The 15,348-nt window shown below is 43.7% G+C and overlaps 1 protein-coding gene across 1 annotated transcript; it reads left to right on the top strand.

Annotated features, from left to right (window-relative positions):
* Nucleotides 1-1,653: 1,653 nt before the first annotated feature.
* Nucleotides 1,654-15,348, top strand: chfr (checkpoint with forkhead and ring finger domains, E3 ubiquitin protein ligase). The gene is made up of 18 exons (XM_076270553.1): nucleotides 1,654-1,954; nucleotides 2,432-2,572; nucleotides 3,498-3,597; nucleotides 4,392-4,501; nucleotides 4,840-4,893; nucleotides 5,162-5,359; nucleotides 6,106-6,330; nucleotides 6,648-6,825; nucleotides 7,688-7,842; nucleotides 8,677-8,839; nucleotides 9,292-9,434; nucleotides 9,884-10,006; nucleotides 10,125-10,208; nucleotides 10,639-10,709; nucleotides 10,822-10,909; nucleotides 11,060-11,167; nucleotides 11,469-11,541; nucleotides 13,000-15,348. The coding sequence occupies exons 2-18, from the start codon at nucleotides 2,461-2,463 to the stop codon at nucleotides 13,040-13,042; spliced, it is 2,028 nt and encodes a 675-aa protein (XP_076126668.1). The 5' UTR covers nucleotides 1,654-1,954; nucleotides 2,432-2,460; the 3' UTR covers nucleotides 13,043-15,348.

A 15,348-nucleotide genomic window follows, 5' to 3' on the forward strand; every position in this document is an offset into this window, starting at 1 on the left:
AATACATTGAGCCAATCATATGGTGTGTTGTGAAGATATTGTGCCAATCATGTGTTGTGATCTCAATACAATTTTGCTTGTTTTGGCTGTTACAATTTTGGCTGCAGTTTTTGACAAACTGTGCACATAGACAATGACTATCAGATGTTTTCCTGAGCCCATACAATGAAAAGTCTGAAAACAGGTATGATGTTGATGCAGTGCCATCTGAGGTCCAAAAGACCACGGCCATCCAATTTGTTTTTCAGCTCTTTCCCTTATTTGCAAAGATTTCTCTGGATTCTCTGAATGTTTTAATAATATTATGTCATATGATGAACTCCCCAAATAGTTCACAATTTCATCTTAAGAAGCATTAAAATTACGTTGTTTCATCATTTGTGCACATACACAGAGTGATGAATACCCCTACATCTTTACTTCTAAGAGCTTCTAAGCCTCTCGGGGATGCTCTTTTTCATACCCAATCATGTTGCCAGTTACCCTAGTTGTGAAATATTCCTCCTTTTGTTTTCTGTCATTACACAACTTTTCCAGCATTATGTTACCCCGTCCCAACTTTTTCTGAAACATGTTGCTGGTATCAAATTCAAAATTAACATATTTTCCATGAAATATTCAAATTTGTCATTTTCAACATTTCATATGTTGTCTGTGTTATTTTTGCCACTAACTACGAGTTTAAGAAATTTGCGGATTATTACATTCTGTTTTTATTCACATTTTACAAAACGTCCCAACTTTTTCTGTTTTGGGTTGTACATATAATTTTAAATCTCTGCCACATCTGACATTTGGGAGTTAGAAATATACATACAAAATATATTAGGCTATACTCTTAAATTCATCACTAAAGCAATTTCATTAAAAAAGACAGATACCTGATCAAGGGCCCCATGCTGTGTTGACTCATCCTGTCCACCTGCTGCACGTCATTCAACTCCATTCACAGTGATGACACTCAGTGCTCGCAGGTGATAGTGGAACGCACAAAAACAGAGAGGCGATGAGATTAACCAGCCTGTCACTCTCTTATCTTAGCCAGACAGAGCAGAAACCTCCATGCCCCCTGAGGGTGGGGACTCTCCATTGAGTATGTAAGACAAGCAGAGAGGAGATGACTCCTACTCCTGGACTGCCAAGGCAAATCACGGCTGTCTGTGGTATGGCAGGGTCTCGTGGTGACACTTCACCCGGGGAAACTCTGTGTCCTCTGATCTCACACTGACAGGTGACTGACTGTAAGGGAAGGTGAGGTGAAGTAGCCTAGCATACGCCATGGGAGCTCAGCATTCATAATAGATTGTTTAGTATTTTGCTCAGGGCTTGACTACCTGGCATAGTCTATTAAGGATTGTAGTAGGCTAGCCTATTGCAAACTATATAATATATTCACACACACACCTATATATATATATATATATATATATATATATATATATATATATATGTATATATATATATATAATATATATATATAAAGCCTACACACACACATTCATACTCAATGAAACATGTGAAACTGCACACAGACGACTGACAAGTATGCCCCCCCTCCTGCTGTCTCCATTCCCACAGTCCACATCCTCCGCCCCTCTACAATCAGCTGATGTCTGTAAATACCTCTGGTTGCCAGGAAGTGTTGGACTCGGGGCCAAGCACTGACTTGAAGGTGCTGAACATCGCCAAACAAAATAACCTAGGCTAACCAGATACACTTGCCAGCAATGAATAACGAATCTAATTGTTTATTTCAAACAAATTGCCTTCGTTCACTTAAAAATAAGTTTGCGATTCATATGTTGCAAACTATTTAACGAATTTTGTCTTGTAGTGGATGTGGAGCTAGCAAAGAGCACAAACACTGGAGCCACGTTTAGCTTTTAGGCAACTAACGTTAGCCTGCTAGCATAGCCACTTTGTCAGCCCCAGAAGGACCGAATAGTTTTATCTGGTAAGAGAAACAATCGACTGTAAGGAGACTTACCATACATGTGATTTCCTGTTAAGAATCGTCGTTGTGTTCATGCATGCTTAAACGTTTATATCGGGTATCAATCGATGCGAGTTAGATAGAAGCGATAATTACAAGCTAGCAAAGCACTTCCTGGCTGGCTAGCATGTTGGTGGACAGATAGCTTGTTGGTGTATTTAGTGCTGTGTAGTGTAGGAGTGATTTTTCCCCTCGACTCAGCGGATGTTTCTGTGCGTAAACTATTTATCTTTGGGTAGCAGTGAAATTGGTCTTCAACATATTGTGGGGATCATTACATCGGTCAAAACTACCGAGCTGGTATAGCTGACGTTCGGCAGCACTGCTGTTTATTGTCGTTCTTTTGCCAACTAGCAAGCTACACCCATGTATGTGAAACGAAAGCACAATTTCTTCAACATTACAGCGATTCTAACCTCGACATCGTTTCGGTCCTAGGCGTTGTTTTACAATCAAAATCGTGGAAAATGGAAAACCAGTCTAGAAGTCAACCTTGGGGGAAGCTGATAAGTTTGGACCGAAGTTGTGATTCCGAAGTATTACTTGTCAACCGAGAATGCACCATCGGGCGAAGGAAGGGTGAGTTACATTTCTCCATCTTGATTGTCTAACGTTATGCATGGGTTTGTTTATGTTTTTGTAATTACAACGCACCAAACGCCCACCAGTATTTAACTAGTAGAAAATGTTTATAAAAACCCAATAATCCCGAGTATGTTGAAATACTGGTTAAATAGCCTGTCTTTGTCATCTGCAATCCAAACTTCGCCATTCCTTTGCAGCAGTAGCTTAATCTACTTTAGACATGACAAAAGATGCTGCAGACACGGGCTGCGCGAGTCTGATTGAGCCCTATATAATCAGTTCATCTCTTGCACAATATCTTCTTTAGTTCTGTAAACTTAGACCCCCACCCCCACCACACACACACACACACACACACACACACACACACACACACACACACACACACACCCACGCACACTCACACACCACCCCCCTAGTAATAATGACAAAGGCGTCTATTGAGAACATGCGTGCAGAATATTAATCAGTTTTTTTGTATGGGTCTAGCCCAGGCAAAGGTTAGATGTCCCTGGCTCTGTCTGAGTCTGGGCCTTTTATGTCGAGATCTGTGTCTGCTTCCCAACCAGTGGGCTTTAATTCATTTGTCTGCACGCATGTTGAATGAGTTGGTGCCTCTTCAGTCCCATTCCCTCTGAATTTTAATGTAAAACCCAGGAGCACTTGAGACTACAACGGCTTTCGCATGAGTAATGCTAATAAAAAACAGTTGCATTAGCTGAGGAGAAAATCTCAAAGTCCACTTTTGGTATTTGGGGTTATCTTTAGTTAGATGACCACAGAGAAGTGTTGTGTTGTGTTTCTGTTTTATTTTGTAATTTTCACACACTTAGGCATACCACTGTGCAAATGTGTTAAATTATGGTTACATTCATCCATTGGCCAAGACTTAAACTACTCATCCTTGTTGTTTGTTTAGGCTGTGATTTGTCTTTTCCTGCAAACAAACTGGTCTCAGGAGACCACTGTAAAATTGTGCAGGATGAGCAATCAGGGAAGGTTTGGCTGGAGGATATGAGGTAAGCCCATGTTTTAGGCTCAGGATGTGTTAATTTGTGTTTATGTGTCTGTGTGCCCCGTGGTAGAAGATTGCTGTTAAAGTTACCTGGTTTTCAGGGGTTAGATTAACATCAAACTTTGCTATAGGGCTAGTGGGCTACATGATTTGAGGAAAATATCAAATTGCGATTTTCTGACCGATATTGCGATTATGATTTGCGATATGATTTTTGAATGTCAATTAATTGTTTCAGTTTATTATTCGAATGTCTCTTTAATTTGTGCCACCCCTGATTGGTGAGCATACCTAGTGCACAAGAAGCACGGCACCCCCAACCGACTGTGAAACTCACCAATCAGAATTTCTGTGCCACCAACCAGAAGTGGCATAGTCTAGGAGGATGGAATGAATATAAAAGTCAGAAATGTGACAAAATGAACTGTACTCGATTATTTGTAGCTTTTGCAATTAGGTAATTGCGTTGGTTCATATTGCGATTACGATTGCGATAATTGTGCAGCCCTACAATATTCACAGCATTGGCTCCTATTCTTCAATATGGCATGATTGCAACAAATAAACACCCTCAGTGCAATTTGGACTATCCCAAACTATTAAGTGACATTTGTATAGGTTGAGTAACAAAATCTGCAATCTGTTCTACTTCATTCTACAGTTTGTCATAGTTGTTAATGTAAAGTATCTGTTTTTTATAAATGAGCAGAAACCTAAGCAGTAACCAATAGAAACACTATTTTGTTCTGTAACTTCAGAATAAAGTTTTATTTAATTCATTATTTTTCTGCCCCATAGTACAAACGGTACGGTGATCAACATGTCCAAGTTAGTGAAAAAACAAATGCACCTCCTGCAGAACGGTGACGTGATCTACTTTGTGTATAGGAAAAATGAACCAGAGCAAAGTGAGTATGACAGGCCTTGGCCTGGGCCCTTTGTTCTGTTTGTTTGTTTGTGTTTACTTGTTTGTTTTGGTCCTGCAATTTATTTACCCGTATTGCATGGCTCTTTAAATGGATGACATTTAACGGACCTTTGAGTTTCGCAAAATGTGAAGTTGCTTAATGCATAGGAAATGAGTTCCCTGTGTAATTTGCTTATGTGGCACTGGTAAACGAAAACTCTGCTACTTGTCAAGGGACATTTCAGATTTGTTCCTCCTGGTTTCATGTGGGTGTTGCATGCTTTACAAATAACAATATTCCTTCAGTTCAGCAGAATACAAACTTTTTTCTTCTTGCAGACATTGCATACATTTTTCAGTCCATGAGGCCACCTCAAGCTCCCTCTCAAAATGGCAAGTATGACTTTCAGTCATTTCCATTTAGAACTGTATGGAGTAATCACTTCTTTAGACCTCTGCTTTTTTTGTTTTTATTTTGATCTACTGTTAGTTGTATTCAGCAATCATTACAATTCAATTTTAAGTTAAAGATGACCTAATTAAGTTAAATTTAATTCAACCTTCCGAATTATGGAGTCTGCTCCCAATTGATCTTGTCGAGTATAGAATTGTATAGAATTGTTTATAATGTATGTTGATTTGTTCTGTGTTTACCTTGCAGACGGTGGGAAGCCAGTAGAGGCCAGACAGGAGAGGAGAGCCGAGAGCACCCCAGAGCCCCCAGCAGTGGCAGCCTCTCCTCAGCCTCCTGCCCCACAGCAGCAGCTGGCCCTGGAGGAGCCCCAGCCCTCCACCTCCACCTCTCACATGTACTGCCTCTCCCCCTCCACAGCTTCAGGACCCCAGGCTTCGGCCTCAGGTACAGTAGGCACAGCGCAGAACCCTCAAGAACCTTAAAGAAACCCTCATTTCTAAAGCGTTTCTCTTTCCTTTCATGTGTTTCTCTGAGTTTCTTTTCTTATATACTTCCTACAGTCGTATGCATATTTCTTGTCAGTATTGCACACTGTGAGATCGTTGATGTAAGCAGTGGAAAGGAAAGTGCTTTTCAAAATTTGAGCAACCATGCAAATTAAGTCAAAGGTGTAGCTTTGGAGCATATCACAGCATATCACAGCAGTTGGACATTTTGGGGGGATTTGTAAGATGCTCAGAGGATACTAATTCAGTGATGCTCGTGAAACTCTTTTAAGGAAGAGATGTACAAAAGCACAACTACTGGGTGCTTTTGACTGGGGCTTGTTGAAACTATTGTTCCTGATTTTCATTTGAACCTGATGAACTGTAAGTCATCCGTACAGGCGATCAGTTACATTAGTTTAGACTACCGATAAGCCTCCTATTTGGGAAGAGCTTGCAGCCAGAAATGTGTTGCTTTGTAAAATTTGTTTCTTTTTTCACACTATGGAGCTACTTCACTTCAGTGAATACAGGTTCTTTTTATGCTTGGTGCAACCACAGACAACACTGCACCATTAAATTGTATTCACATCACAGTAGATCACTCTCTATTTGCTGATGGTTTCTACCTGCCCCTGACTAATGGCCTAAGTTGCCTTGTCTTCACTGAACGTGAAGTAAGACTGTGTTGTGTCTATCGTGTAGGTCCAGGTGAGGCTGCTTGTTTACACGCTCTCGGTGGCGAGTCCTCCTCCCCCTCCTCCTCCCAGAGTCCTGCTGCTGCTGGACTGCTCTACGCTGGGGGCCCTCATGCCCACGCCAGGCCACTCACCCTCCGGGAAATGCTCCGGAGCCGTGAAGCCAGCCCGTGCTCCACTGGGGAGGGAGAGAGCCTGGAGCCGGAGAGGAAGAAGAGGAAAACGGGCACAGGTCAGCAGTCCTCCTGTACTTGTACTGTACTGTACGGGCACAGGTCAGCAGTCCTCCTGTACTTGTACTGTACTGTACGGGCACAGGTCAGCAGTCCTCCTGTACTTGCTTAGACGCCTCAAGACGAAGATGCCAGCAGACCTATGTACAGTAGAGTACATGTGGACTTTGTCACACTGTTGTTTTGCTTTGATCCCTAACTTCCCTCTCATTTTGGGTTTTGTGTTCATTTGATTCTCTCTCTCTCTCTCTCTCTCTCTCTCTCTCTCTCTCTCTCTCTCTCTCTCTCTCTCTCTCTCTCTCTCTCTGTCTTTCAGATGGTGGAGAGGACTTGTGTCTAGCGCCCTCTGGCTGCGGTGAGGTGGCAGCGCTGCATAAGCAGCCTCCTGTGGTGGAGCTGCCAAGGAAGGAGAGAGCTGCGGGGGCCAAAACAGACAAGATGGAGGAGTCGCTTACGTGCATCATCTGTCAGGACCTGTTGCATGACTGTGTGAGGTAAGACACCGTGATGTCCACAGGTGATGATGCCCCATCACACTCCACACACCTCCTTCTGTGTAGAGCTGTTCTGTTCCACCCCTCTAGTCCCAGTAAATGGACCAGATCTGAGTCATATTGCTCAGGAGCAGAATTTTGAGAGGATTAGTTAGCCCTAGGGCCGGTTTCCCAAACATGGATTAAGCCTAGTACTAGACTAGACGAAGACTTCAGTGAAGATTTCTTTTAGTCAAGGACCAGGCTCAATCAATGTCCAGTAAACAAGCCCTAAGTGTACTGCCAAACACAATGGCTAACAACAATGGCTAACAACAATGGCTAAAAACCCAATGGAAAGTGACAGGAAGATGAATCCTTCCACGTAAGATAACGGTACATTTCTAATAGTCCTGGATACTTTAGCTTTCCCTAGCACACCTAGAATTCAGCACTGAGATATTTCTCCTTCTGAGACAGACGCGTGACATCTTGCCTCATGTCTGAGTCTGGATATTTCCTCAGTGCTGTGATATGTGGGTCATTTAACACTGTGAATTCCAATTAGTTTGTAATGGCGGCGCCGAGGCCAGATTGGGATGTTCACACAGCAGATGTCACACTTTGATCAGCCACTCGGCAGCATGTGCCGTCTCAATCCTGTCCGATGCGCCGCGCCAACAAGCGGTCAAACCGGTCACAGTTTCGCCAGACTTGCACTTGGCGAGCCAACGGCGGTTTCTGTTGTGCCTTTATTAAATGTTGTGCCAGCTCTATTTTTTTGTGTCTGTGTCGATAGTGTTTCAATTTGTATTCATGTATTCCAAGGAATTCATGTGTTAATATTTTATCATCTTTCTTCTGTTGTGTGTGTGCGTGTTAGTCTCCAGCCCTGTATGCACACGTTCTGCGCGGCCTGCTACTCTGGCTGGATGGAGCGCTCCTCCCTCTGCCCCACCTGCCGCTGCCCTGTGGAGAGGATCCGCAAGAACCACATCCTCAACAACCTGGTGGAGGCCTACTTGCAGCAGCACCCAGGTATGCGCACACACACACACACACACACACACACACACACACACACACACACACACCACAGAGTGTGTGCACTCATAAGACAGCACAGTAGCAGATAGCACAGTAACCTAGTGGAAGTTTATCTACAGTAGTCTCCAGGTATGAGTCATGCCACAGTTTTGATTGAATTACGTTTGTGTCCAACATTGTACATACCAAATATGAGCTTTATACTTGTAACCAAAGCTAAGATCATATGCATGTCTTCAACATTCATATTTAAGCAAATTTGGGACATTTTCTGTTCTTCAGTAAGGAATATTCTCACATTTGAGCTGACTTCATATGCATATCTGCAGCAGAATCCCATTAAGCACTCACGGGACATGCATAGGTGTAAAATATACACACTGTCAAGGATTTAGTAGGACCTCACTGGCAGTAAATGTCCAGGTGTTCCACAGACAAGGCAGTTAAGCACATACTCATTAACATGGGACTGTGAGCATGCATACAGAAGCACTGTATGTACAAACATGCTCCCTCTCACCCCAGCTGAAGAGTGCAATTTCAATTAAATTTGACTCAAAAAAATGTATTTATTCCTGAAGAGCAATTTGGTCATGCAGGCATAGTGACATATAAGACATAACACAACATATAAGACAGGATAATAAGAAAGAACAGGACAGACAGGCCGCTGTTTTTCTGGTAATCGCCTGATAATCATCTGATAACAAAGCAAGGAACAGTTACAAGGAAGGTGGAGATGTACATACAGGTGTGTGTGTGTGCGTGTGTGCGTGTGTGCGTGTGTGCGTGTGTGCGTGTGTGTGTGTGTGTGTCCTGCCACAGAGAAGTGCCGAAGCGAGGAGGACTTGCGGAGCATGGACATGCGCAATAAGATCACTCAGGACATGCTGCAGCCAAAGATCGAGCGCTCGTTCTCCGACGAGGAGGGCAGCTCTGACTACCTGTTTGAGCTCTCTGACAATGACAGCGACACGTCAGACATGAGGTGAGCCACCCATCAGCATTCCACTCTGTCAGCACCATAAGCCCTCACCTGCAGCTACCGCTCATATCTGAACAGCTGATTACACACAGACAAAGAACATACCTGTCAACAGGTTTACTCCGTTCAGCTTCATGCTCTTTGATATTTAAGGAGTTCATTCAGTCAGGTCATCCTGTATGGCACAAGGAAATGTTCTTGAGTTTTCTTTGTATTGTGATAATGTATTGTAATCACCTTTTGCATCTTACCATTATCTTTAATTGGAATCAAATTACCAAAGACTTTAGTTGGGCAATACCTTGGTCAGTTGACAAGACTAGCCTATGATAGATTTTCGTTTACCCACTACAGCTAACTAGACTACACCACTGCTGCCTCCCCATTTTGGCTCTAACTGATGAGGGAGTCTGCCGCTTGAAATCTGATCCTGTTGTGTTGTGTTGTGTCCACAGTCAGCCGTTCCTGACTTGTCGCCAGTGTCCAGGCTACAGGAAGGACATGAGCCATGCGTCGTGGATCGCAGGCCCACCTCCAGACGAAGGGCCAGGGAAGCCCCCAGGAGAGGGACCCTCCACGTCTGCAGAGGCCTCCCCAGGTGCTGCCCTTTCTCTCCTCCCTTTCCGTCTTTTCTTTTCTGTCCCACTCCACCATGAAATTCTATTCTGTGCTGTTAGCACATACATCATCTTTCATTTCTTGAAAGGGCACATTTATTACTATTCAGTGCAAAAAATAGTCCAAACGTTATTCTTTCCCCTTGTGAGCTGCCTAAAAGCAGGGCATAACTAATAGCTCGACTGGTCTCTCTCTCTTTCTGTCTCTCTGTCTGTCTCTCTCTCTGTCTGTCTCTCTCTCTGTCTGTCTCTCTCTCTGTCTCTCTCTCTGTCTCTCTCTCTGTCTGTCTCTCTCTCTGTCTGTCTCTCTGTCTGTCTCTCTCTCTGTCTCTCTCTCTGTCTGTCTCTCTGTCTGTCTCTCTCTCTCTCTCTCTCTCTCTCTCTCTCTCTCTCTCTCTCTCTCTCTCTCTCTCTCTCTCTCTCTCTGTAGCCACAACAGAGCCGGAGTTCCGTTGCCCTCCCCAGGGCCCCCACGTCATCTGCACCTGCTGCCTTCAGCCAATGCCGGACCGCCGTGGAGAGCTCACCGCCCAGCAGATGTCTTCCCAGCAGTGTGAGTGGTCGCCTTGCCTGTCAGTCAAAGGCAACCAACCATTCAGAGAGTGCAGTCTTGTTTTTGTCTTGTGCCTTTGTTGGGTAGGTGTCCATGTGATTGGTCTTTGGCTCCACAGGTTTGGTGTGCCAGCGGCCGTTCTGCCACATGTACTGGGGCTGCCAGCGCTTCGGCTGTCAGGGCTGCCTAGCACGCTTCAGCGGTAAGCGCCTCGGACGATGCAACACACGCAACACACACACACACACACACACACACACACACACACACACACACACACACACACACACACACACACGAAAGAAGTTGTTCCATTCTCTGTGTCCAAGCCTCTGAGGCAGCAGAGCTGTCAGCTGTAGAGGAAAGAAGACTTCTCTTTGTCTTTTTTGTCCCCTGTACCTCTCTTGCTCTTCTCCTCCTTTCTTGCTCTCTGTCTCTACATTTTCCTTGTGTGCAGTTACTCCAATAGTGTGTGTGTGTGTGTGTGTGTGTGTGTGTGTGTGTGTGTGTGTGTGTGTGTGTGTGTGTGTGTGTGTGTGTGTGTGTGTGTGTGTGTGTGTGTGTGTGTGTGTGTGTGTGTGTGTGTGTGTGTGTGTGTGTGTGTGTGTGTGTGTGCTCACATCTATCTGCAGAGCTCAACCTCACAGACAAATGCCTCGACGGGGTGCTGAACAGCAACAATTACGAGTCTGAAATCTTGCAGGTACCGACAGCAGTTTTCACTGCTCTGTTTGTAAATCCATAATCCAGTCACTCGGTCTCACTCGATATCTCGCACACAGAAACAAGTGTAACTGTGGTGTTTCTGTTGGTAGAATTATCTGTCCTCGAGAGGGATGTCGTGGAAGGAGATGCTGCAGGACGGCCTGCAGGCGGCACAGCGAGGGGTCTTCCATCTGTCTGGTAGGGAGTCCACTCCTCCTGCCACCACGCACGCACGCACGCACGCACGCACGCACGCACGCAATATACCATCTCAACACACACAAACACAGCATATGCACCAGATACATACATGTATAAAAAAAATGTGTGTGTGTGTGTCTGCTGTAGATTGCCGCATCAACGGCAGTGCTGTGTTGTGCTTCTGCTGTGGTCTGCGAGCCTTCAAGGAGCTGGCCTACAAATACAGGGAGAGCGTCCCTGCCTCTGAGCTTCCAGGTGAGCCCTCACCTCACACACTTCCGAGTCCCCATCACCCTTAGACCACCACCACCAATTGGGCTAATTGCACTGCCTGAGGGCAGGAAGCCATTACATAACACGCTGGACAGGGTTCAGCTATCAAAGGAAAACTACATGGTGTGAATATAGAGGGCTATACACAATATTTAATTGCTGCCGTTTTGAATGCCGTTGTCCTTTCATGGGTGTTCTTTCTTTAGTGTAATCCACTGGGAGGTGTAAGTTTAGCACGTGAGGATGTTTTCCAGTGTCACTCATCGCTTTTCTGCCCTCTCAGCTGCTGTGACGTCGCGGCCAGACTGTTACTGGGGACGCAACTGCCGTACTCAAGTCAAAGCACACCATGCCATGTAAGCCTCTTCTCACATGAGAGCCACCCATTTTACACAATGTTGTTCTCTCAATATAGTGATTATTTTAACTTAGTTATGCATTTCACTGTAGTTAATGAACACATCTTGTGATAAAGTGAAGGTCATCCACCTTGTATTATTTTATGCTAGTCATTCACTTTGGATGCCATCAGTGGTAGGTTCTGTAGCTGATTTCTGGCAGTTAGCTTTTGTGTTCGACATTATTGTGATAAAGGCTGGTTTAATAGATTGGCACAGTCAACGTTGTACATGGTGATAACATACTTAGACTAGCTTGGCAGTAGTTTGGCCTCGTGCTTTGGAACATTTGACTGCAAAAGTCTTTTTGATATATTTAATATTTTCATGCTACCTATGCTATGTCTATCCCTACATTTCAATGTATGACCTTTTGCTTGTTAGACAAGTTGCACTTACTCAAAAACATTCAGTGGTGGTCCTGGCTGCCATACACATATTTCTCCAGCAGAGGGACCTGCTACATTGCCTTGGCAGTTTTTAGAGCCTGCTGAACATTTATTTAGTTACTGAAACCAGCTGTAGTGAATTCTGAATGAAATGAGTTCCTATTTAATTCTACAACCCCAAATCAGAAAAAGTTGGGACATTGTGTAAATTGCAAATAAAAACAAAATGTAGTAATCTGCAAATCTCGTAAACTCATATTTAGCGGCAAAAAAGACATAGACAACATATCATATATTGAAAATGACAAATTTGACATATTTCATGGAGAACAAATGTTTTGAATTTTTCAATAATAGGGTAACTAATCAGGGTAACTGGCCTTTAGCCTATAACATCAAATACATCGATTGTCATCAGATGTTGTATGGTATGCACGTCCACAGTGGCATATTTGCACGCACAACACTGTTAAAGTGCCTGCGAGATCCACAATGTTTGCAGAGGCAGAGCTCCACCTGTAAGATATAGGACCGAATCTTACACGTGAGAGAACTTTACAAGATTTGAGCTATAACCTGGTTTGGTCGGCAGCATAAGACACCATGGTGATACAGCGAGCGTTAAAACAGAGCCATTTCGTGTCACAGCATACCCTGGCAAGAAGAATACCGCATGCTGTTGAACAACTGAAATCCTATATTGGGCAGGAATGGGAAAACATTTCATTCTCAAAACTCAACTGGTCTCCTCCAGTTCCTAAACATTTACAGAATTTTGTTAAATGAAGAGGTGAAGCGACACGGTAGTACATACACCACTGTCCCAACTTTTTGAAACATGTTGCTGGCTTATTCAAATTCCAAAATTCAAATTCAAAATGAACATATTTTCCATGAAATAGTCAAATTTGTAATTTTCAACATTTGATATGTTGTCTACATCCTTTTTGCCGCTAAATATGGGTTTTCGGGACGTCCCAACTTTGTGTGTGTGTCGTTTCTTATTTCGTGTGTGTTCCCTCTGCAGGAAATTCAATCACATATGTGAACAGACACGTTTTAAGAACTGATGTGTACCTGTGATGGTGTCCATTCCACTGAAGAGAGAGAAAATGCCCTTGGCTGCCAAGCAGCCCCACAGACTGTGTGCAAATGAACATGATCAGGTGAACCTCATGTCACCAAACCCACATACTTCAGATGATGGACGCTTTATCCCAGAGAGGACACCTTTTCATTAATTTACTCTAAGTACTCCACCGTACTTTACCACATTGCTTGCTTGTGAATCACTGTACTTTTTTTGTACTTTTTTTTTTTCTTTTCTTTTTGGTCTTGTTATGTTAAGTATGTCGTTTGGTCATGTGGACTTTTGGGGAAGCAGCAGTTAGACCAGAAGAAGCACTTTGGAAGGCAAGTGAGCACAGAGCCTGCCAACACAGGCCAGCCACTCATTTCATTCCGCACAAGCTTCAGTGCTTAGTTTTTCTGTGTCCCTCGCATTTGAGGGCCTATATTTTACATTAGCGGAGATAGCAATCAAATCAATCTGTGTGTGAATGTGTGGTCTGTTATAGCTGAAGGGACTTGGTGTGGAGAGTGGTCAGATGCTGCCTTGCTTCTCTTAGACTTAGATGACTGTATACTCTATATGTATGACTAGATCCAGGCAGTTAAAAGTCTAACTTAAACAGTGTAGTGCCTACCCCTGCACAGTTATGTTAGTGTGAACAGAGAAGACTGTAGGCTGTATGTGACTACAGGCCATAGTGACCGCAGTTAGCCAATGGTTTTGGAACTGAACAGGGTTGGCCCTGACTACATGTCTTTGCCGGGGCCAGGGCCAGATCCATTCCAGAATCGGAAGCTTGCTGGGATGATTTTATTAGTTTTGATTTCTTTTGTAAAGTGCTTAGATACTTTTGCTAGCTTTTTAGATCTTCCAGCAACTTCTCTTCATCTGCTGTAGCGCATGTAATGTTTCTTTGGAAACGCCACCTACTGGTAACTGCATGTTATGAGTGACTCCAGTCACTCAGAGGACTAATGGTCAACTGCACAGGTATGTTGCCAACAGTTTCTTATGCATCTTTCGAAGAATTATTTGTGGTCAAGGTGAGCCACACTCTGAAAAAGAAAAAAAGAAATGCACTGTTATTGCACCGTCAGTCAAACTTTGTTGCTGCTTCCATCTAATTCAATTCTGTATTTATTTTCTCGTAGGTTAGTTTAGACAACTAAAAAATGAAAATTAGGAGGGGAAAAAAAAAATCTATTTGTAGAAAATGCAACTTTCTTTTTGTTTGTTTGGTGGAACGCGTAGAGGTGAGAGGCCTTGTGAGCTGTACTGAGCACGGCTTAGTGGGAGTCCATGTGATAGTTGTATAGGATTACACCTTCTACTCTGCGAGGGGATAAGAGTAATGTGTTGAAACTGTGTAGTTTTATCCAAGGCCACGGTCGCTCCGTTGTATGCTTTGCTCGAGATAATCAACTCTAAGCTGATTAATGCCGTGCATTACGGACGCTTACTCCGACCCGATGGTAATGGCCAGTGTTGGCTCTAGGTCGTGTAGAAGGCACAATGGTCGTCCATAGGAGAGGGGAGGGGATTCCTCTCTCTGTTTTTTTGCATAGGCTCATAGTGTTTTTTAAGCTCACACACATAAGTCAACCTTACTCCGACACGGAGGGCAACCTAATCAGGTGCCTAATGGAGTGCGCAGGCACGACTGCGGTCAAATGTCCTGTGGGAAAGTTCACTTGAGCATTTCCGGATATCTAATGTGCCAGTGCGTATGGCGGCTACTACTACGCACAAATATTATTGTGGGTTGTGGGCGGTCGGACACATTTGTGTGACGATCTTCGAAGTTCAAACCTATTGTTTTGGTGCCCTTAAGTGTCCTAGAGGGAACAGAAGAGTGACCTTTTTTATTACTCTGGACGATGTATTCTACCCTTTTTAATAATTAATGAATCAGTGGTGGCCGAGTCAGAATGCACTCCAGTGCTTTGGCTTGAGCCCGTCACCATGTTTGTCATTTATATATGGCCTTAGGGTTGATTTTTCATTTCTCCAGATATTGGACCAGGGGGTTCAGTATGCAATATATTACATGTCATGTTATTCTATATACCTTTTCCCAACTTTGTTGCAATGACTTTTTTTGTAGAATTGTGAATTTATTGTAGTATTATTTCCCAATTGGGAATGTAGGTAGTCCCCCCGCCCCTAAAATACAAGTGTTTACATATAACATTTGATCAGTTGTGGGTTAGTCATTTGCCTCTTGGCAAGGGTGAAAGTTTGCTGTTTTGTAGTTTGCCCACAACAAGAGTTTGGAACTGGTTTTGACCCCCCCCCCCCCCCCCC

Source organism: Alosa pseudoharengus, unplaced genomic scaffold (genome assembly GCF_046254945.1).
Source record: "Alosa pseudoharengus isolate Yale_2024_CS ecotype anadromous, Long Island Sound unplaced genomic scaffold, YU_APseudo_1.1 YU_APseudo_1.1_scf_6, whole genome shotgun sequence".
In the NCBI taxonomy this organism is placed as follows: Eukaryota; Metazoa; Chordata; class Actinopteri; order Clupeiformes; family Clupeidae; genus Alosa; species Alosa pseudoharengus.

Excerpts from the sequence above, each read along its gene's own strand:
- chfr (XM_076270553.1), top strand. The coding sequence starts at position 2,461 with ATGGAAAACCAGTCTAGAAGTCAACCTTGGGGGAAGCTGATAAGTTTG. Across the intron at positions 4,894-5,161 it reads TCAAGCTCCCTCTCAAAATG|ACGGTGGGAAGCCAGTAGAG; the intron begins GCAAGTATGACT and ends TTTACCTTGCAG. Across the intron at positions 6,331-6,647 it reads GAAGAGGAAAACGGGCACAG|ATGGTGGAGAGGACTTGTGT; the intron begins GTCAGCAGTCCT and ends TCTGTCTTTCAG.